This window comes from Venturia canescens, chromosome 2, assembly GCF_019457755.1.
Source record: "Venturia canescens isolate UGA chromosome 2, ASM1945775v1, whole genome shotgun sequence".
Classification (NCBI taxonomy): Eukaryota; Metazoa; Arthropoda; class Insecta; order Hymenoptera; family Ichneumonidae; genus Venturia; species Venturia canescens.
Genome location: NC_057422.1, coordinates 25184109 through 25208521, shown reverse-complemented (window position 1 = coordinate 25208521; position 24413 = coordinate 25184109). Strand labels below are relative to the sequence as shown.

Genomic DNA, 24413 nt, shown 5'->3' with positions numbered 1-24413 from the left:
TAGCAAATTTTTCTAGCAAATTCATCCGAAATATTCGTATAAAAGTCTTAATAAGTGCACTAAATAATTTTCTGCATTATAAGATCGATGTCCACGAAAAGTCGTATCAACAAATGAACCAATGTATGGAAAAACATCTACGAGACGGAGAAACAACATCAAATTTTAATTCAGATTCAAGCTTCGATATTCATTCCGGAAAGAGGGGTGATCGCTCGTAAAGAGGAGAGGAATATGCATTCATCATTAATGTATACGATACGTATACGTGCATATATATCTCTGCAAGGATTCGAATAAACACTTTTCATAAGCTCAGTTTCGTTATCGTTTCCCTCGATTTTTTCCCTGGCCAAAAAAATAAAGGACAGCAAGTATATTTTCATTTTTCATTCTCCAATCATTTCTGTCCACTCGCATCCTTGCATTTCATTTCCGCGATGGATTATTGCGTAGTAGTATCGGTGACGGTTGCGCGTAATCAAAGAAGTCGTTCCGAGCGGCCCTTCATAGATTTCAAAGTGATTTGACTGTGCGTTTGACGATGCCGGGTACGTAAAGAGCCTAAATCGAATTTACCTCATAATTCAGAGAATATACGATGAATTTAAAATAGGTTCGCGCTATAAAATTCCTTAGTTCTGAAAGTATATTACAATAATGGACGTCACAACGGTAAGATCTAATGCTTAGGGGCGCATGACATGAGTTTGGATCATTTGCGAGGTCAGTGAAACGAAGACAAGGAGACAAGGAGGAAGGGAGGGAGGGAGAGAGATTTCAGCGTGATTTCGCCAAGTACTTCGCTTCATTGATTCTTTCAAATATGATAAACATTTCTATTAGCCCCAAATACCGATGACAAGCTGAAGAGGAATGTTTAAAATCTGAAAAAATATTAGAAAAAAAGCCTCGAAAAAAGCACAAGCTTACGAACGGGGAAAAAGTGGACTTTTCAATAACCGCATTACGTAACAAAAAGCGTCGAACTTTGTTAAAAACTGAAGGTAAATCTATACTCGAGTTTTTACAGATTATGAGAAAATGGAAAAAAGTAGGAAAGCTCATGTTGGGAATTGAGCTGAAAACATTCGGTACATGTTGAGGTGTGTATTCGTGTATATTTACAGACTTCTCATTGCGCAGATTGCGAATGGAAAGAGCAAAGCGATTGCAGAGGTTGACGGAAAGATTGATATGTGTGTGTGTGTGTATGTGTGGAGTGCGTTCACGTGGATCTCCAGGTGTCCGGGCCCGGTCAAATCGATGTACGTGAACCAAAAATTCATGCCTATGTATAAATACACTTTTAAAGGTACGAAAACATATACACGCATAAATGCATGCGAGCCGCGTATTTGGAGTGAAATTCCCAACTGGGGATGAAAATGCTGTTGGGGTTTGCGCGGCTAGTAGTGAATTTCATGGCACACGGTGCGAGAGCTGTATAACCACTTCCCATTCCCCCTTTGAGCTACGTGCAACTGAGTGGCGTCTATATTTATTGGACGTACATTGCTAGCTCGACGACCACGTACACAGAGCAAAATCCATGATAGAGATGGAGAGAGAGATGGGTGGGTGGAATATGGTATACAAAGTGCACTTGTACATTCGGGTTTGTGCTGTTGCTGACGCTGGTGTACATGCCACCCACCCTCCCTTTCCGTCTCTCTCCCAGCACAACCCGGAATCGATTCGTTTAATTGAGAGGGTTCCTACGCGCGTTGTACACCGCCACCCACTACTATACTTCTCGATTCGAGCAGTGCGTTGTCGATTCCATTCTCTCCCTCAACCATTCTTTTTTTTTTTTTCGTTTTCTATTTTTAAATCCACTCTTCGTGCGTTTGTTGTTGGTTTTCACAGTTTTGTATTTTTTCCTCTTCATTTTCTCTTCGTTTTTGGTTCTTTAGTTTGGTTTTCTCTCTATCTCTCTTTTTTCTCTCATTGCACGGGATCTGGCCTGGTATGTCGGGTTTGGTGTATACCGGCTCGCGGTGGTTATCGAGATGGGAGCTCTATTTTTTGGCCACGCACTCTCTGTTGTTTATCGACATTCTGCCGGTTGGATAGGGCGTGCGGTATGCATTGATGAGTATATACGCGTGAATATATAGACGTTTCGAGGGATCGTCAAGATACGACCAAAAAAAAAGTCACTCCCTCGTTTGTTCCCGTAATTGGGAATTTTTCTTTTTTCACTGTTACATCAAAAGCATTGATTACCGCGAAAAAAAGGATAAAACAAAACATTGGAACGAAATTTCGCATCAAGAGTAAAGGGACGAAGAGAAACGTAATATTTCCTATCGGTGCGGAATGATGTTTTATTTTCAACTATCGACGTAAGCTTACCTAAATGTAAAATTAATACTTTTCTATTTATACCACAATACCGATACACCGATAAATCATTTCCTCGAAATAGATGCTTTCGCGATAAATGACTTTATGAATTTTTTTTTTTTTTTTTTTGTTACCTTGATCAGCAGTCGACAATCGCGATTGATATGAAAATGAAGGCGTTAAAATAGCAACTGTAAAAAGGCATTAATTATAGGATCGGGCGATAATATCGGATGCTCTTGATGCACACGACGAGGGTATAGAGAATTCAACGCCATCTCCCGTCCCCGTTTCTCTTCCCTTCTGGCTCGGTTGCGTATATATATCGCCGCACCGCGACTGTCGGAAGCGGAAACCAGCAAATTACGTCACACACGCGGACCCGGGTGACCGAAGAGGGAAAGGGGTTTTCGGCGAGTTGTGCTGGCATCGGTGAATAACGTTCGTGCAGCATGCGCAACTGCGGTGGTAACATAGAGGCGATTTTAACGAGAAACGCACACGGGTATAGACAAAAGCCCTCTTCTCGCGGCGAGTGTGCTTTACTCTCTTTCTCTCTTTCACACTATAAATTCCCGCGGCGGCACTGGTCTCTCTGAGTATACAAAGAGGGAAATAGGGCTTGCCATAGTTATCTATGGCTATGGCGTTTGTGGTGCCAAAAATACACTCATACACGCACACGATCCATTTCCGGTACATCCATGCAGTGCTGCATTTGCGACGCTTTTCCTTATTCAAATTTTTCTTCTGAGCTTTGTATAGGATAAGAATACTCGTATGCGTGATACAAACGATTGCTGATTTATTCCAGGTTGGATTTCCTCGTAGGGGAAAACGTCGTATCAAGTTCGACGATGATTGAAAACCATTTGTTGTTGTATATATTCCGGGGAAAACTAATATTATTAAATATTTCTTCCTTAAAGACGAATTACGATCAAGAAAAGCGATATTTATCACGGAAGTGATACAATCGAAGCATTATACCATATAATGACTCCTCTACATGAATGCCTCGATTTTTTTTCTTTTCACTGAAATGACAGGCTCGTGTTGAAATTCAATGAACAGACAATAATTTGCGCATCGTCTCTCGTCTCGTTACAATATGAACACAGACATCGTCGGCTATCTATCGAACCGTACGAACGAAAAATAGGAGAGAGGGAAAAGAGAGTATGCCGAGACTCTGATTTATTGACCACGCGTTTTCATTCGCGCAATCCGCGTCCGCGTTCCTGCAATTGTTCGCGAAACGTTTCAATAATTCAACTGTTGATTAAACGGAGCGGAGTTCATTTTTACGAGTAATTCATTCGAGCTTATCGACCGCACAAATTCACCGCTATTATTCCGTTATCACAATCGCAAACACGTTATTATAATGATCATTATTTGTAAGCACCGCGCTGGTAATTCATATTCTTCGAGATGTATTGATTGAGCGTGACGAAAAAAAAAATTTCTAAGCTTATATATACATGTGGACATTGATACTTGGTGCGTATACCGCGCAGCAGATTTACGTTTATACACGTCTCCTCACATGGCTTAATAATCAAAATAATTCCATTGGATATGTGCACGAATTCATAGGATTCCATTTTTGGAGCAATTATAATCAATTCATACAGGCGAAATACTTTGAAACCGTGATGGACTTTCGCCCCCGTTCTTCGCGTTATTCGGAACGTTTTTTACAAACGAATATCACTGAATTATACGCGGATATGAAAAAGTTATAACAATTGCGATAGGAAATTCCGTATTCAATGTGTAAGGTAGGTGTAGGCTTTCGTATGAAAATAAAAAAATAATCATATGTTTACATGCAGAATGATGGAGCAGCAATAAAAAGAACTAACCACTTTAAGTTTAGCCTGAATTTCCCGAAGTTTTCTCCTCGCCAGGACCTGTATGTGCGAAGAGACCTGCTTTCGCGTTCTGGTCTTACCGGTCCTCAATTTGATGTAACGGGCGATCAGCTCGTTGCGACCTGTAACACGGAGGAAAAGAGACTAATTAAAATATTCGAATATCTTAAAATTATAGAAGAATTTATAAACGTGAAAGTGATGAAACGTAACATCCAACTTCGAACTATATAGTCGTTTTTTTTATAAAGATATAAGGGAATATGGGACAAAATGGATACTTAAGGATCTCAGCAAATTTTGGTGATACTCAAATATTGGTCTTTCAACCATATATTTGAGTCCCAAAATAATTTCTGGCCCTAGTTTCCCGAATTTCGTGAAAAAAAAAATTCGGGGCAAAACGGACCGAGCCTCTCGGAGGCATAAAAATCTAAAAACCGACATTTTACGAAACACAGGCGTTTAGAGCGACTGTTTCCGAATAGAATGTCAACTTTGTAATTTTTAACAAGAGAAACGGGACCACTTAGGCCCCCGTTCTTTGGCATGACAGAAGGAAAAAAATGAGCCAAATCTTAAGTCGAAATTGGTTCGTGTTTTTGGGTCATGCAAAAAATGAACTTTGGGTCGACCGTGCTAGTTTGAACTATATTGAAGTCCCACAATAGTTTCCCAAATTTCGTGAAAAAAATTTTTTGGGGCAAACCGGCGGACACAGTCTCCTGAGGCATAAAAAAATCGAAAAATCGACATTTTTCGGAATATAGATGTTTAAAAATTTCTCCTTATGCTGTGCAGCCGATACTAACGACGGAACTGCTCAGCGGACGAACCGTGGGCGAACTGCCATTCTTACAAGCCTGTCGTATTGCTCCAGTTTAGCGAGCAGAAAAAATTGTATTCGCTTTTCTACGAAGATTGGATCAGCTGTGTGAAATGCAAAAAATGGGCCACACCTTGTATACAAGTGTTAATGACGACGATATCAGCTATGAGTGCTGTTTTCGTCAAAAAGAATAAAACAAAAAAAAAACTTTTTTTCGCTCTCAAACTTGAGATTTGTGTTTTTCATCCTATAATTCAACAATTTAAGTTAATTTAGGTTCGGAACATGGTTTGGATCTAAAAGAAAAATTTAATAAATTCTATAAAATTTGAATTTCACGTGTATCCATTTTGCCCCCCATGTAACCAATTTTCCTCAAAATTCATCAATTCAGACTAATTTTCAGCAAAAAAGTAGTTTGGGCTCGAAAAAAAATTTGACGAATCTTGGAATATTTCAGACTTTGAATGATCCGTTTTGACCCATGTGTCCATTTTGCTCCATATTCCCATATTTTGTGTACGAAATGAGATGCTGCTGGTGCCCGGAATGATCGCATCACATTTCACGAACTTCGTTAGTCATGAGCAGTGCTCGCGGACATCGAGCCTCATTCGTGTAAATAAAGAAATTAAATTTTACAATTCTTATCACTTGGGTTTTTGTCAAACAGAAATGGTAATATTTTTCAACGTCTTGCATGGCTACTGGTCCGGTTTTATATACGAAATCGTTGGCATGCTTGTAGAAGGTTTGACACACGTAGCAACAAATGCATGTAGAATAATGATTTGTCGAAGATCCAGCGGTCCCCCTGTACCCTTATAGATCGGAATTAAATTCGATCGAAAAACCGCACTGTGTATGTACAATGATTATCTTGAAATTACATTTCACTGGTGTTACATGAGATTTTATGCTCGAGAGCGCAACAATCGATAGTCTGCAGTCACTGTTCATAACAGACCGTTACCAGTACGACGGTAGCCATTTCTGACATAATTCAAATAAAACGTATCTATATGGCTAATCCAAATGAGACCAGAAGCAAAATAGAATCAGCTTGTAAGGTTAAAATCGAAATTACAGAACATTTTAGACCTATCAGTTATTTATTACTTGCCTACATAACTATGGGTTAAAACGCCTATGATTTCGTTTCATTACATTTTCTATAATAGTCTAATTGAGGTGAAATTAAAATCTCGATTAATCGGTTGACTGCTTATTGTATCATATGTTGTATACATATTGAAATAACGTTTTCAAATTTTCAACTGATTTCGATAAAAATTGGTACACAATCGATTTTTGGATCGCTTAGTCCATTTCTAAACATAATTTCCGCGTTACTACGCTTTAAAGGGGTGAAAATCGGGGGTTGAGGGTGAAATTTTTAGATCTTCAAATGGAAAGTTGTTAAGCTGCATTACATAAAAATTCGAAGTTTTTTAAGACACTACAGAATCATTTTTCAGAAAAATGGGGTTTAGTTTGCAATTTTCCATGTTTAACTCCCGACTGCCCGCAGAGCAAAAAGACGGGAATTATGAGTTTCACTGCGATCAGCTGATAGGGGGATTTCTTTGAGTCAACTTTCCTCTATAACGGTCACATTTGTGTTGACCAATTTTTGCTTGTGTTTTCTACATGTGACGGGCAGTAATCTCAGGCATAGCTTGTTAAAATCTATGGTGAACTCGCTTAGAAAACAAATATTTACGTTCAAACTTATTTTTTTTCCATATCGAATCAATCGTAGTGCTCGATTATCGACTGCACACAGTTGTACGCTGCTACTTTCACTTCGAGCTGTTGTTTTCAAGCTAGGGTTCCAACTCGACAGTGGCGGCCAAGTGGCCAAGTGGCCAAGTGGCCAACTCTACAAGATTATATACAGATATGTCGTTCACGATCGTACAATGGCGAAGAATATATCTATACACATTGCAAATTAAAACACTTGGCCACTTGCCGAGTTGGGACCTTACCGTTAAAATAAATTAACTGTTCTTAAACGCATCATTAAATAAACAAAAAAATATATATATATTCGTGAATATTTTAGAATTTGCAAAGTTACGATTAGATATGGAGAGAGTTTTAAAAAACAATTCAGGAAACTTACTATTATTAAAAAATTATCTCCCGTTATAAATAACCTCAAAACTTCAAACAACTAAGAGAGGGTTTTTATGAAATAAAAAAAAAAAAAAATGGAACTACATCGGAAACAAAAAAATATACTAGGATCAAAATAAATCCATTTTTTAATTCATTTTTCATTTCATCATTTTTTTATTAGTAAAAAAAAATAAATGTTAAAAAAAACAACAATGTAGAAAAGATACGCGATTCCAGAAAATGATTTATCTTTAAAAAAACTCCTTTGCTTAAGAAAGTAAAAGTAAACCTAAAAAAACATTGAAAAAAAAACTCCCGACTGAAAAATCATATATTGTATTATAAATAAAATAAAGTAGAGAAAAAAATTAGTGTTATAAAAAACAACATTGTAAAAAGGATATCTGCTTTCAGAAAATGATTTATCTTCAAACTCCTTTGCTTAAGAAAATAGCAGTGAACTTTAAAAAGATTGAAATAAAATAGATGATATATTGGGATCCAACATAAAGAGATATTGACATCTGGTGGCCGAGAGTGGAAACAGAAAAAGGAGGTGTGAAAGTAGACAGTTAATACGTGTTCTTCTGTAAATTCTTATCAATTGCAAGGAAATTTGTATGAAAGTGTAAAAATTCACCCGGCAAATTATTCTTCGCGCGTACCATCGGGAAAAAAAAATTTCCCACGTATATATAAGAAGTTTATAAACACGTTACTGATTTCGTCACTTGATTCATTTTCATAGTTTAAATCGCATTTAATTATATAATCAGCTGCTAACACCCGTTCGCCTTTAACAATATTACGTTGGGCAGGATTTGTACCTGCCCAAACACAAATATTTTCTAAGCTTAGGAACATTTCGACAGAAAATGAATGTGACACATGAAAGATGTTCATATGTCACTGGTACTTTTCTACGCCATTTTGAACAGGCGCAGACATGTTGGATCCCAATAATTAAGATAGATAAGAAACTATTTAATTGTTAAGTGCAACTCCTCCGAGATTCGATTCCTATGGTTAATATTGATTGATACTAGGTAAGTCACTTATATATACGAAAATAAAAATTTTAATATAATTATCGAAGTTGAATGGTTGTACAAAGAATGGAGGTGATTATGAAAAAAATGTAATCTCACAGAAATCTAATAGTACATTATAACACTAGGACGAAAAAGTTTTTCGTACGCGTGTTATACGAAATTTTATATTACGAGGTGCGGAAATGGGGATTTTGTGTACGCGAAGCGTACGCAAAAGCGTCTATGTGAGATTACATTTTTTTTCATAATCAGCTCCATTTTTTGTACAATCATTCAACTTCGACAATTATATATTAAAATTTTAATTTTTTTTATTTAAGTGACTTACCTACCATGAATCAATTGACTAAAAGTAAACCGATTAATGAAATCACGATAAGTTGGAGCAATTATAAAATAACGAAAATCTGGGATTCGCGTTAAAAAGTAAATGTGTACCTTTTAATGTACGATCAATGTTCTAACGGTTTCTATTGCAAAAGCTGTGTCTAATTTAATTTGTACGATGATGTAAAGGTACTCTCTAATTTATCGAATATACCAACTAGGGACTATATACACTGGCAATTGATTCTCTTTGTAACACAGAAATGCGATCGACACGTGTTTTCAAATAAAACGAAAGCGAAATCCAAACACAGAGGAAAATGACGAATAAAAAGGAAAAAGTTTACGCTTTCGTAGAAATTTAATATTCATCCATGAGTCCATGCACAATAGAAAGAGGTAAACGAAAAGAAGCAAAAGAGACTTGTGAGAGAATCTTTATTTTGTTTCGTTTCCGCAGCTTTTTTGTTGACGCGACGTCGTCGCGTCTCTTTCTCTCTCTCTCTCTCTCTCTCTCGCTATACCCGGAGTAGTCAGCCTACGGAGAAGCCTTTTATTTTCTTCCTTCGTCTCGTCTCGACGGGAGTACCTCTTTCCTGCTTTCTCTTCGTGCATCGACATCCTTTGCTTTCCTTCTTCCACCCCTCTCTCCCTCTCTTCGTTTTCCGGCCCACCCTTCTTTCTCATTCCTTTTTGTGCTCGCATCGTCTCGCGAGCGTCCCGTACATCTTGCTTCGTCTCGAAGCGCAGAAACCTCTTAATGAATTTCGAAAGGAGATTGCCCGGGTGAAGAACACCGAGAAGGAGACCTCTCTCGTGCATCTCGTAAAATTCATTAAAGTCTAATCGTAGCGCGGAAACGGTTCTCTCTCTCTCTCTCTCTCTCTCTTGTCGTTGCGCTTTTCGCATCAACCTTTCGGTTGATCCTCGTCCCCGATGTATATCGATCAATTTCCCAACTCTCTTCTCTTCTCTGTCTATTTAATTTCACTCGGTTGCATCGAGAGTTCAACGGCAAAGCCATGCTGGCACAGACCGTCTGTATCGGTCCGCATGGTCTATTCCAAGAGGGACTCGCAAGCTCGGAGAGAGACAGAGATAAAAAGGGAGGCTGAAGTATGAATGTTGAGCGGTAAGGAAACTTCACCAAGGCCGCGTGAGATCGAGCGAGTAACCTCTCCGCATAAATTATTTTATCTCTACGGTTCTCCACTTCGTCCAATACCTATTTTAAAAGTTCTGACCGAGGAAAAGTTTCGGGACCGACGGATAAATCGATTTCGTACAGATAATCGTGAACATTCTATCATATATATGAAAAGTAAAATTAATCAAAATGTAAAATCATGGAGTGTGTTCTGGTGGAAATTTTAAAATATAAATCTGACGAAATATTTGTTCCGCTGACATGAGTTTAATATGAGAATGAGAACGCAAGAGCCATGATTAACATGTAAGCAGTGAATCTCGATCCTCTGACCGAAGTACATCGGAGAGTTCCAACTCTCCGAGGGTTAATTAGGAAATATAGTTAGAGTGGTATTTTCAACGAGGCAGTACTTGACCCTTTTGAAGGACTCGTTTAAAAAAAAACAAGGGGATAGAAGTACGTGGCACATGTGAACGAGAGCTCGAGGGAAAATAATGAAAAAATTCATGGTACGAGTTACGATCAATAAGTACTTGATGATCGGTCAGCACACAGAGATAAATAAAAAAATACGTTCATCAGTTAGAAGCCCAATGCCCAATTGAATATTTGGAACATCGCGGCCGAGTCTCTTAAACCAGCCAATTTTCAATCATGTTCTCTGCGAGTATATGCGTTCATGTGCGCGATGAAGTGATGGCGCACAACTGCATATCCCATAGTCATTGTCAAAATGCAACCGAGTAATGAACGAATTGAGCGAATACGAAAAAAAAAAAAAAAAAAAAAAACATCGAACGTGGATAAAAGAGGAAGCACTTATCGGTAGGAAAATATTCGAGATTCCGGGTGAACCGCGTGATGACTCAATTCTGTGTAAAGACCGTTAAATGGCTACTGCCATGAACCTCGCCCGAAGCTTTCCATTCTCTGTGTGCTCGTCGTTATTCTCTCACTGCGGTTCGCTTCGCCAACGGCGAGAGAGCTCTACTCGTGATCGTCACTGTTTTTGAAAGCCGAACATTCTTGGGAAGATTGGTTATACGTGTCCTACAGATATATATCTCCTCCTCCAACTCGGCCTATGTATATCTTCCTTCAGTCCGGATAAAACGGTTTACGTCTAGACGACTCGAAAATACGCACAATTCTCACAGATATTTTCTCAGCAGGCTATCGTTCATTTGCTGCTGATATTGTGGAGCGACGGTACTTCAGCTCTGTTTACCCAGAAAAGATTCTCTACCCGAGCGAACCATCTCGTATCGTGTATTCCTCACCAAGATCCGTTTATCACAGTCGGACAACCTGCTGCATAAATTTTAAATTCACCCAAAAGTAAAGTGTCCTCCCGTAGTAAACTGTTGTTTGAAATCCGGTTCATTTGCGGTTTGCTCAAGTTTTTACAGAGATTTTTCCTTTCAACTTTATATTTACTGATTATTACAGGGAAAACATTAAATTTGCACGATGAAGAAAGTAGCGTAGCAGAGATTGTACACATTCTGCGAGTGACTTCGTCATCTCTACGACCCGTTTAATTCATACGTTTCTCATGGAAAACTATGAAGCGAGAGCATATGTGCTACGTAGGATATGTGTTAACTCGAGATTTGCGAGGCGGCCAAACGTCGAGAAATATATATAGCTGGTCGATTGAGAAAATCGCATGAGCTCTCTCTTGCTCTGTCTCGTTCGCACTCATTCTCTTTATCTCCATCAGGCATGCTCAATCTCTTGAAAGAGCAGCAAAACCATGAGGATCCGGGCAAGCAAGACACGCGTTAAGCCTAGCGAGGATACGACGCGACGGGCAATCAACGTAAATCACTTGGCTGATGCTCAATTTAACAAGAAGGGCCATTATGATCGCGGACTCGAGTAACAAGCGACGGGGGCGAGCGCCGAGTTGTCTACCCTCTATATACCCCCTCCCTCCCACCATTCTCATCAGCTCCCTCTTCGTGCATTCTCATCGATGTGGTCGCGAGTGAAAGCCACGTGAACCACCTGAACTTTGGTTTGTCCAAATCTCGAACTACACATGAACCTCGGTGCGTGTCTGTCTGTGCACACATGTAAAATGAGTCTGGCAGTGTATCATTGAGTAGATCGACGAACCACAAAAAAAACTTTTTAAAAGTGGAAAAAATTTCGCAAAGTATTAAAAATATGATGATATCATTTTAATAAAGTCAAGTACGAGTGATGTTTGTTGTTATGTTTTCTTGAAAAATTTGGAAGAAAAATTCAAGCTTTTGAACAAAAAATTAGCGAGGATACATTTATTTTTCAAAATGTAGTGTTAAGGAGTTTCGGCACAGAAGTCTAAATATTAAGAAATTGATCAAATTTGGTGATAATGTTCTTCAACATCAAGTGCGAAAACACAAATTTTTTCAAAATTTTCTTCTACTTAGTTATGTATACCTATATATATGGAAACGCTATGCTTCTACACGTGAACTTTAGTGATTAATTGCTCGATAACTGTGTGGAAGAAAAATCTTTAAAAATTTGTATTGTCAAATCTGGCACTAAAGAATATATGTTGACCAAATTTTATAAAATTCTGAACTTTTTGAATTTTTTTATGTTTTTAGCATGGTTTAGCATGGCAAGATTGTATCGCCTGTATCGAAACTCCTTAATTTGAGGCAAATAGAGTTCTCTCCAAAAACGCTGCTCGCACGGGCCTATGGGGAGTTTCTTTTCATTTGAAAAATCATGCACGCCAACTTTTTGTTCAAAAGTTTGACATTTTTTCCCTCGGAACCCCCCGAAGTCCGCGTTTGGATTCTATGTGTTTACCGTGCTGGTATGTGTATTCATATATTCATTCGAATTTGATTCATTCCGCGCGCAAGAGGAAAATGATGTCACGTGGAAGGGGAGTAGAAATATATAAGCAGACCCATTGAATTTCGCACAATTTCTCGGGAGGGGTCTTTCGATTTTGCTTAAATTTGGGTACTTCGAAATACCTTAAAAAGTACCCACAAATACCAAATTTCAACTCTAAATGCTCAAGGTCACGAGAACCAGCCTTAAAACTGTCGAAAAATGGCCCTTTTTTATCTTTTGTTTTAAGACGATGGTTCACAAAGACTTTACGTTCACGTCAAATAATACTGGTTCCATTTCCTTTAGTATGTCATCTAGATTATAGAAAAAAACGTGAAAAGATTATTGAAAGGGTTTCAATAAAATGATCATTTCTAAATTGATGCTACAGGTTTATTTCCAGCTTAATTGACTTCTAATAGGGCTCATTTTTTTCGATTTTTATACCTTTCAAGCGACCCATGCCGTTTTTCTATTCTTGGAGAAAATTATGTTTTTTAAAATTTCTAGATCATTACTTCCTCTGATATTTTATTCATGAACTGGAAGAAAAATGGTGCTATTACATAACAATTCTGAATTGATATATCTGTCGTTTTCAGGTTCCATGCTATATTGGAAGATACGAAATAAAAACTTCTTTTAAAAACTTGTTAGTCAAAAGATAGTCGAACACAATGTCGAAAGATTTTTGATGAATCGCTATAAGATGGAATTCTTGAACCATCGGGTGTTCTATGTCGGTATTTCATATAAAAATTATTAAAGAATTAAGATTATTTCAGAATATTAATATTTGAGGATGGAATTTGTAATTCAGGTGGCTTGGGCAATGCCGAAGCAACTTATAAAATATCAGGAAGAACATCATGTTAGCTGGACGCTGTGCCAGAAGACACGATATTCGGAACGGGGTGGGCTTTCCCAAGGAAGTGTGATAGTTGGGCTATATGCCGCAGAGACTATATAGGAAAGCACGCAGAGATTATAATAAAAAGAAAAATTGAGATAAAATGATAGGTGACCGGCCACAGCAGAAAAACATCGCTTTATAATACACTACTGGAAACAATTAAAGGAACAAGAAATTTCCATCGATTTTTTCCCTATTTTTGAAAAGCTGTATCTCAGTCGAAAAAAGTAATATGACAATAAATAAAAAAGCATTTTGAAGCTTTGTAGTTTGACTTTGAAGATATCCAGTCATTTTTTACTCACACATTACGGATACTGAGAAATTTCATGAAATACCTCGAGAGGAAAAATTTGCAAGTTTTTTGTTTTTTTTTCACGAGTGTGCACAGTCTTGAAAAAATTTTTGCAACCGGAATCAATACAAGCATCGGGTAGCTTGTTCATTTACCGTCAATTTCGTTTTTTAGAATTCTCCGTACGATTTTTTTCCCCCGAGATATTGATGGTTGAATAACAACAATTTAACACTTTTTCGGATATATCTCAAGAAAAAAAAAGTTTTTATAATCGAAAGCGTATCAATCACGTCCCCTTATATGGAATATGGAACTTATTTTTTCATCCGACCAATTCTCTACAAATAGCGGCCACATGAACTCCACAAATCAGAGGAAATCGACCAATCTCGAGTAAAGATACACGGCCCGTCTTGACTTTCGCTTTGCCGAAATTTTTCTTTTTAATATTTTCGGTGAAAACGCTGGCCGCGTCTCTAGATATATCGATGCACGTAAATTACGGATAAACTGGAATCGTGCGGTATGGAAAATGTAAAGATATTGCAGGGATTGATAATATGATCGTGCGATTTGACCATGGCCAAAAAAGTAGTGAAAAGTGCTATTTTGCTTGACACGGGCTCGAATCGTGAGTCATTCGAAGCGGAGCATATTTTTTTTTTTTTTTTCTCGAAATTACTCGGAACGATGGAATAGTTGAGAATAATACGAACGCCGAGCGATGTCACTGCGTCATTGAAATACCGAAATGGCAATGCAGACCATCGATTACTTTGACCGATGAATGAATAACCGGTGAAAGGGAGCAAAAAAATAATGATGATAATGCTGTGTGTGCAATAGCAGATGCTCTCTTACTTGATTCGTTGAAGGTGTGCAATGCGTAACTTCACGGCGCTAATGCACAGAATCTTCTGTTCAAGCAGGTATATAGACAGTGAGCGTTTGGATATGGTACACAAATGTGATGAGCGCGTAGGTTTTGCTCCCATCGTGGGAAAGATTTTTCTTAGAGGTTCGTCGCGAGACGCGTGTGGAACGCTCTCGGTGAAGCCTCCGGAGAACGCACGGTGTACGGCACATGTACCTATATATACGTTTGTTATGCTCGCGCGATTCCCGCGTTTTCTTCGATGTCTCCCTTTCTCCCTCTCTTTTTTTTTATTCTTTCATACTCAACAGAGATTCTTGCCGCTTGAGCACGACCAAGCGAATAGCAAGATTCTTATCGGAACCTGCCGCTGGTGCGCGAACCAGGATAACGGTCTTTCTTTACGTTATATAAGTGCAAATAATCGCGACAGGAATATATATGTTTCTTCGCCTCATAGTTTCGTTTCTTTGGTCAAAGATGTAAGAATACTTGGTTTTCAGGACCAGAGATTATTGGCCTCTGTAGCACAGCAATCGACCGGTTCTTTTTTCCTGAGCCTATCGCGAGCCAAGATTCAGCCGATAAAGGTTAATAAATAAAACTTTTTATACCAAAAATTTGAGGCTTGTTGAAAACGTCTCGAACATCGAACGGAGTTATGAAAGTTTAACAGTAAACCGGAAGGTCTACTCATCACTCGCAGTTGGACGAGCATCTACGAGATTCACTCGAAGCATCAAAGTCTTTCGGTAGTTCAATCGCATTTCAATCGGTTCGTGACGAATGGATGGAGGAAAGGATTGACGAAAGATTTCTCCATCGTTTTCCTATCGTCCTTTCGGCCAATATAAGAGCATATAGCCGACACATCTCGTTGGTAAGATCTCGGGAACAGGACATACGAGCAAAGTCCTTGAGGTTATACGGTCTGTACGCTATCAGTCTCTCCAAGGGATATCGAGCCTCGTAACGTTCCAAGTACCGCGTTAATCGATTGTACACAAACAGAGTGGATGAGGGGCTTTTTGGATGCAGGAGGAAGGACGAGAGCCCTAGATGCTTATCCACTAGTGATTCTGCTACATCCACTAGCTCTCACTCCCTCTCTTTCTGTCCTCTAGGTCGAGGCAAGAGCATTTGCACGAGAATGGACGGGTTTGCTATGGGTATGACAGAGACTCCGGACGGTCGGTTGGTCTTCTCGTTAGATCGGTAGGAACCGAAGTGCGTTTGAGCTCGTTCAGCCGATTAGTATAACCACCGAGAGAGCTGGAATGGAGAACATCGGTAAGAGGAAGAGAAGGAGTGAGAGAGTAAGATGGACAACAATCCCTACAGAACCCTCTCGTACCTTTCGGGTGTTATCCTCAAGAGTATATAAGCGCCACTAAGCCAAGCAGTCTTCCCGGTGGTTATTGCAAACCTACAATAAGTCTACGTACAACTATATACATATATATGATCTATAAGTAGTTTCAGTCACAGGGCGAACAAACTATAGTAAACCCTTCGCGCGGGGCCGGATGAAGGATAATAGAGAAGCATTGCGATATGAGATCAGCGAAAACACACTAATGGAAGACCTTTTGACGAGTAATTTAGTACTTCCCATTTTGATGCGTTTGAAAATGAACCAGAATTAGAGGACGCAATTGATCCATTATTTTTACGTTTATAAACTCCGTTAAGCTCGGACAAAGCAAGAGAAAACAGGGGGGAGTGGTCGTTGAACGCGAAGTGAGAGAGTTTCTGACAGAACAAGTGAAACAGCGGGTGCTCGAGCGAGAAAAATAAAGAATTCTTAGAGGAGCGACCCTTTCTTTTGCCTTTTTGGCTTAATGCCGAGTACTGCAAAGCTCCGCGCCCGTTTGCTTCTCAACGATATTACATACACATACGTAGGCTCTGTGACACGGTGACCCGGCGAGAAAGAGTCGGGCCTCCTCTGTCCTTGCTAACCTTCCACTGACGTACTTTCCCTCCATAGCGATGAAACAACCCTCGCGGATCTTGCGTTCCTATCATCGCCAAGAACGAGAAAGGGATAAATAAAAAAAAAAAGAACGTGAGGGGGCGACTGAGAGACAGAGGACAGTGAGGATCGCATGGCGCCACACACCCTGTTCCATTTATCTTCCGTTCTTTTCATTTTCTTCTCACGAAAAAGCGAGAAAGCTCAGTTATACCCCAAGACAAGCCCGCAGGGCCGTTATGGATGAAAGGAGGATATATTCTGCGAGAGCATCGGAAGTATATGGATATTAGGGTATGCGGGAAAATATTATTTTTTCCTTTGCATCCAGCCGAGAAAGTCGAATTAAGGTGAAAATAAAAGAATCCCAAAAGCAGAGCTCACCAAAAAATTATTTCGAACGGCGCATCGCGTTTGATGATTTTCCATAAGAATAATCCAGGAAACTATTGACAACCTCTTATCATCGTATCATGACTCTTTAGAAAAGCATTATACAAAAACTACAAGTAATTGCGAGAGTAATTGAGCCAATAAAAAAAATGTCCCTTATTTTTTGATAAGATGTCCTCTATAAATAAAATATTGAAATCGGGAAGGGACAGTCCTAAAAATAAAATTAAAATTTTTAAAAGTCTTTTACCCCCTTAATTTTTTTGATCCGAGCAAACCCCAAAGACACATCAGTTTTATGTTTTTTTCTCTGCAAAATGGCGTTTGTTTTATTAAAATCGGATCGTAAGTTTTTGTTATCGGAAAATTTTTTGGATATTCGGGAGTGAATCATCCCTATATATAAGTGCATAAGAAATTGGACATGTCAGATAGGTTATTCAACATGCAGAAAATTTTGAATTGGTTTGATTTCGATCGGTTGAGTGCTTCTAAATGAAACACTCTATCAGATGCAAAACATGTCCAACGACGTTGAGGCTCGATTTCACCCGCTAAAAATAACTTTAAGTCGATAAAAAAAGAAGTGTTTCTTATTCTTTGACATACTATAAGGAAATTATCAAAATCGAAGGGAAAAATAAAGAATGTTTCCTTGTCAGTGAAAAACATTGTTATCCGTGATAATATTGCCAGAGTCGACAATATGGCCGATAAATGGCACAGAATTGGGTACTCGGACATTGGCACCCTCCGATCTTGGCCCAGCTTTGAAAAGCCAGTGCCCAGCCGTTTTTAAAGTTTGTTCTGGGTATACTGTAATTTATCGATGTTGGGCCAATATAAATTCCGCATTTCGTTCCTATCATTGCTATATCGAGATCCTGTGAAAAAATGACTAACAGGCCCAACGTCAGGACAATATTGCGCCAACGCTGCTCGATGCCAGCCGAATGTAACCAACATATCTTGCCTCTATCGCGTCTCTTCTCGTAATCCTATAACGGCCCTTAAACAGCTGTCGATATTCGTCCAGTATCAGAGTTGATTTCAACAGAATACTATTTTGTATTCTGTTAAAGTGCATGAATTATCATTATGTTGCGAAAAAAGAAGAAAGTGGATCTGTGCTCATAAAAATGATTACTTTATTAGGATTTTCGAACCACGGAGAGGTTACAGAACACTGATCCAATTTTTTTTTTCGTATGAAAAAACCATTCGTATCAGATTTGTGAACAATGTCTCCGAAAAACAAATTTCAGGTCAATTGGGCTCATCTTTAAAAAATCATCCGCCATTTTGAATTTTGAAAATTTGATAATCCTATGAAAACCAAGGACGAAACAATAAAAATAAGTGATTTTATAAAAGTGTTATGAAATTTTTTTCCTATCGATTCAACGGTCACAGCATCGATTCTAACTTCAAACGGTGACAGGACCAAAACGGTTGCTCCGAGCTAATTGTTCACAACGACTTTATTTGTATAGGCAAATCGATTATCTATAAGAATATATTCTTGCAGTTTTTGTGTGATTCTTTCCTACACAGTTATGACACGATGATCAGAGGTCTCGATAGTTTCCTATGGGTTATTCTTATGAAAAATCTTCAAACACGATGCGTCGTTCGAAATAATTTTTTACCGAGCTATGTTTTTGAGCATCTTTTTTTTCCACCTTAATTCGACTTTCTCGGCTGGATGTAAAAGAAAAAAAATATCGTTTTTTTCCTGCACACCCTGATAAATATATATATATATACAAAGAGGAAGACGGGAGGAGTACGGAGGGATGGGGGGGGGGGGGGGGTCGAGGGCGAGTTCAGAAATGGGAGAAGACTAGCCAAGGAAAAAGGAAGAGCATACCATTCGCTTCGTCCTCGGTTCGAGCGTATCCCCCCCCGCCATCCCCATCCCTTCACCCGTATTCGTTCTTCGTCTCTAGCAGCCACCCTCATCGCGATTCTACGCCGCACCACTTCGTCCTTTTTCACCTTTCACCCCGCTCCGGTGCACGATGCGGAGAGAGAGTTTGCTCGCGAGCGTCGACGACCGAACTGGCTCATCCCTCGACCGACCCATTTCATCTCTATCTTTCCCCATCATTCTGTCTTTCTCGCTATCTCGTACGACCTCGCTCTTCCTCGCCACTCTCTACCATTCTGTTCACTAATTGCACATTCTTCGCATAGTTTCGCCACCCTCTGTGCATGACGGAGTTGGGAGTTTGTCGGCATCGAGGGTTGGTGTTTCAGCCAAGTTGAGCAATATATATAGTATACGAAAAAGAATATATATTTCGTCTTGCTCGCAGTTTTCTCTCCTTCTCACCCGATTCCCATGTCCTCTATACGATCCGCCTACATCTTTTTATTTCTGTCTTCATCGTCCTTCGCTCGTCTCTTCTTCGTAAATCTCCATCTCTCTTATTCCAACCCTCTGAAAAACTCTACGCTTTCTATCTCACCTCAACTTTACGTTAGCCACGATAGCTGTCTGCTCCTTTGCTTCATCGCTCTCGCTTAACACGAACTGCTTCTACTTGGACATTTTTCACTTATTTATTTTTGCAGCGAGAATAACGTTCGCACCCGACTGCCTTCTTTCAACGTGATATATTCGTGAAATCAATGACCGCGGGACAATGACATTCGTCAAAATTTTCACTCGGATTTTCGTTATGTCCGTGCACAACTCATTTTTTTTTGCATCGGTCGATGACGCACGTATACAATGGTAAATGTTACTTGGTTATATCCGTGGAAACTGAGTGGCCTCATTGAATTTGTTATCCTCGTAATTTTGATGGTCTTGATAGAAACGGAGTTTTTTTTTTACCGAGCGCCGGATTGAGCCGTTAAAAGAGTCTGAAAAAACTGGAATGATTATTCCAGTATGGGTTTGCTATTATCGGCGTCTAAAAAATCCACAATATGGTAGTAGAAAGAGCCAAGCGCATCGTGACGCGAAGCACACGGTGGAAAATATTGGGCCGCCGCGCGCGCGTTTGTATTCGCGGGCGCGAGCGGCCGCAGCCGCATGCTCGTCGTACCGTAAAACGCGTCGTAAAACGAAAAGGGATTAAAGCCTCCGCAGGCGTTGTAAGCGCGTGAACGCGCCTCGCGGCACTGTATTCACCAATTTACGAGAACGATAAACGGGATTATACGTACCATAAACCCTCGAACGATCTCTCGAGTACGTAGTACATAGTCGAGACGACAGAGCGAGAAAGAGAGAATAAGAAAAGTAGAGAACGCAACAACGGACCTCAGGATCGTGCTAAAAGCCTCCCGTAGCGCCGCATGTGCTCTATTCCACCCGTGACTTTTGGCGCAAACCTTTCTATTCCGGGGTAGTTTTGATGCATAACTACCGAAGAGCGTATTAACACTGTAATGTATAACTAACAAGGAAAGGTACTTTAGTGTCCGCCTCCGATTTTGATAATTTTTTTCTATGTTATAGTCCATCCAAAAATAAGAGACACGTATTTTTTTTTATCGGCCGAAAGTTATTTTTAAGGGGTGAAATCAACCCTCAAAGTTCGGCATGTTTTGCGTCTGGTAGAGTGTTTCATATAGAAGCACTCAACCGATCGAAACGAAACCAATTGCAAAATGTTTGGCATGTCAAATAACCCATATGACATGTCCATCTTCTTATGCACCCTTACGGCAAAGGGGTGAACCACCCCCGAATGTTCAGAATTTTTTCGTATAACAAAAACTTACAATCCGATTTTAATAAAACAAACGCCATTTTGCAGAGCAAAAAAAAATAAAATCGACGTGTTTTCGGGTTTTCCTCAGATCAAAAAAATTGAGGGGGTAAAACACCCTTAAAATATCAAATTTTGTTTTGAGCACTGGCCCCTTCCAGTTTTAGTATTCTTTTCATAGAATGTAGCTTATCAAAAAATAAGAAACACGTATTCTTTTTTATCGGCCGAAAGTTATTTTTAAGGGGTGAAATCAACTCCCAAAGTTGGGCATGTTTGGCATCTGGTTGAGCGTTTCATATGGAAGCACTCAACCGATCGAAACAAAACCCATTGCAAAATGTTCTGCATGTCAAATAACCTATATGACATGTCCAACTTCTTATGCACCCTTACTGCAAAGGGGTGAACCACCCCCGAATATTCAGAATTTTTTCGTATAATAAAAACTTACAATCCGATTTTAATAAAAGAAATGCCATTTTGCAGAGCAAAAAAAAAATGGACGTGTTTTTTGGTTTTCCTCGGATCAAAAAAATTAAGGGGGTAAACCAGTCCTAAAATCTTGAATTTCACTTTGCGCATCGAAATGTTGACATTCAATTCATATGGTTCCTTTATCATTGCGTATCGACTTATATGTTGAATAATATTTATTTCACATATTCATTGGCTTACATCATAATCGTATAGAGAATCGAATACTTTGACATGCTTTACGTGAGAAGTGTTAGTTTTCGTTCTACAGGTTCTACTATGACATCTTTAAACGGTTCTTGAAAATCTAATGTCGTATCTTCCACGATTTCTAACCGATTAAACTCTGCCATAGAAGCCTTCAGAATTCTCTCGAAACTTTCTTTCAATTCCACTTCATTATTGTTAACAGGACTGTCAGGAATGTTCATTACTTCAAATGTAAGAAGCAACAGTCTTATTACGTTCATTGGGTTGATAGAAATGTTCATGACAATACGTTATTCACAATAGCGGACACGATAGTGATAGATAAATAATCAAACAGCAACTAAACTTCTGGAGTAATATAAAGTCAGTTTTAGCTTCTTCATCTTGAGTGGGTGGCTTAATCTGACATCATCACAAAAACAGATTTTTTTATTTTTTCGGATATCTCTCAAGCATTAGGCTGAGCGAGCTGGCTTTTTTAAGAATACATGGCTACGAGCCGCTATAGCGATTCTTGATATGGATAAGAATATGGCAAGGCTTGAGTCAGCTTTGTTTGCCTTCTGGGCGGGGAATTGTCAATGCGGCTCTCGATATTTGAGTTTTATTTTGTTTTCGTAAATCATTCAAAATAGAAACTTATATAAATAGAACGAAAACTAACACTTCTCACGTAAAGCATGTCAAAGTATTCGATTCCCTATACGATTATGATGTCAGCCAATGAATATGTGAAATAAATATTATTCAACATATAGGTCAATACGCAATGATAAAGGAACCATATGAATTGGATTGTAAACATTTCGATTCGCAAAGTGAAATTCAAGATTACCCCCTTAATTTTTTTGATCCGAGGAAAACCAAAAAAAACGTCCATTTTTTTTGTTCTGCAAAATGGCATTTCTTTTATTAAAATCGGATTGTAAGTTTTTATTATACGAAAAAATTCTGAATATTCGGAAGTGGTTTACCCCTTTGCAGTAAGGGTGCATAAGAAGTTGGACATGTCATATAGGTTATTTGACATGCAGAACATTTTGCAATGGGTTTTGTTCCGATCGGTTGGGTGCTTCCATATGAAACACTCTACCAGATGCAAAACATGCCCAACTTTGGGGGTTGATTTCACCCCTTAAAAATAACTTTCGGCCGATAAAAAAAAATACGTGTTTCTTATTTTTTGATAAGCTACATTCTATGAAAAGAATACTAAAACTGGAAGAGGCCAGTGCTCAAAACAAAATTTGATATTTTAAGGGTGTTTTACCCCCTTAATTTTTTTGATCTGAGGAAAACCCGAAAACACGTCGATTTTATTTTTTTTTGCTCTGCAAAATGGCGTTTGTTTTATTAAAATTGGATTGTAAGTTTTTATTACACGAAAAAATTCTGAATATTCGGGGGTGGTTCACCCCTTTGCAGTAAGGGTGTATAAGAAGTTGGACATGTCATATAGGTTATTTGACATGCAGAACATTTTACAATGGGTTTTGTTTCGATCGGTTGGGTGCTTCCATATGAAACACTCTACCAGATGCAAAACATGCCCAACTTTGGGGGTTGATTTCACCCCTTAAAAATAACTTTCGGCCGATAAAAAAAAATACGTGTTTCTTATTTTTTGATAAGCTACATTCTATGAAAAGAATACTAAAACTGGAAGGGGCCAGTGCTCAAAACAAAATTTGATATTTTAAGGGTGTTTTACCCCCTTAATTTTTTTGATCTGAGGAAAACCCGAAAACACGTCGATTTTATTTTTTTTTGCTCTGCAAAATGGCGTTTGTTTTATTAAAATTGGATTGTAAGTTTTTGTTATACGAAAAAATTCTGAACATTCGGGGGTGGTTCATCCCTTTGCCGTAAGGGTGCATAAGAAGATGGACATGTCATATAGGTTATTTGACATGCAGAACATTTTGCAATGGGTTTTGTTTCGATCGGTTGGGTGCTTCCATATGAAACACTCTACCAGATGCAAAACATGCCCAACTTTGGGGGTTGATTTCACCCCTTAAAAATAACTTTCGGCCGATAAAAAAAAATACGTGTTTCTTATTTTTTGATAAGCTACATTCTATGAAAAGAATACTAAAACTGGAAGGGGCCAGTGCTCAAAACAAAATTTGATATTTTAAGGGTGTTTTACCCCCTTAATTTTTTTGATCTGAGGAAAACCCGAAAACACGTCGATTTTATTTTTTTTTGCTCTGCAAAATGGCGTTTGTTTCATTAAAATTGGATTGTAAGTTTTTGTTATACGAAAAAATTCTGAACATTCGGGGGTGGTTCATCCCTTTGCCGTAAGGGTGCATAAGAAGATGGACATGTCATATGGGTTATTTGACATGCCAAACATTTTGCAATTGGTTTCGTTTCGATCGGTTGAGTGCTTCTATATGAAACACTCTACCAGACGTAAAACATGCCGAACTTTGAGGGTTGATTTCACCCCTTAAAAATAACTTTCGGCCGATAAAAAAAAATACGTGTCTCTTATTTTTGGATGGACTATAACATAGAAAAAAATTATCAAAATCGGAGGCGGACACTAAAGTACCTTTCCTTGTAAGAAAACTTTAAATACCGGCTTCGTGGGAGCCGTTCTCACGATTAAAATACTCGCACGAGAATAAAAGGCGACAACTGAAGGATAGAGCGAATTGCAACGACTGGCAATATATTTGATTCAATGTTGAACACGCGATAAAGGTGTAAAAAGAGTTGTATGTTTATTTGATGTATCTTTTTCATTTCGATCATATCCAACAAGACAATGTCAATTAGACTCTCCCCCGGGAACGCGGACGCAACAGAGTCAGAGTCAAAGTCACGAAGCGACGTGTGGCGATAACGCCATGAATAAAATCGTTAAAATGAAAAATAAATAAATTTCGTTATATTTTCGGAGGACAGTCTTCAAAAACGTATATCAATCGTCGTGTGCCTCGACTACACATAATATACATGTTCGAATTTAATTAAACTCTGGG

General features: G+C 38.7%; 1 protein-coding gene across 5 annotated transcripts in view; it reads right to left on the bottom strand.

The window, feature by feature from the left end:
• scalloped (TEA domain transcription factor 1 homolog scalloped) overlaps nucleotides 1-24413 on the bottom strand; it is a 179604-nt gene that overhangs the window by 7954 nt on the left and 147237 nt on the right. For all 5 annotated transcript variants that reach the window (XM_043413386.1, XM_043413384.1, XM_043413388.1 and 2 more), the window contains one exon: nucleotides 4218-4348. In XM_043413386.1, the coding sequence (XP_043269321.1) occupies nucleotides 4218-4348 (131 nt within the window). The remainder of the gene's footprint in view (nucleotides 1-4217; nucleotides 4349-24413) is intronic.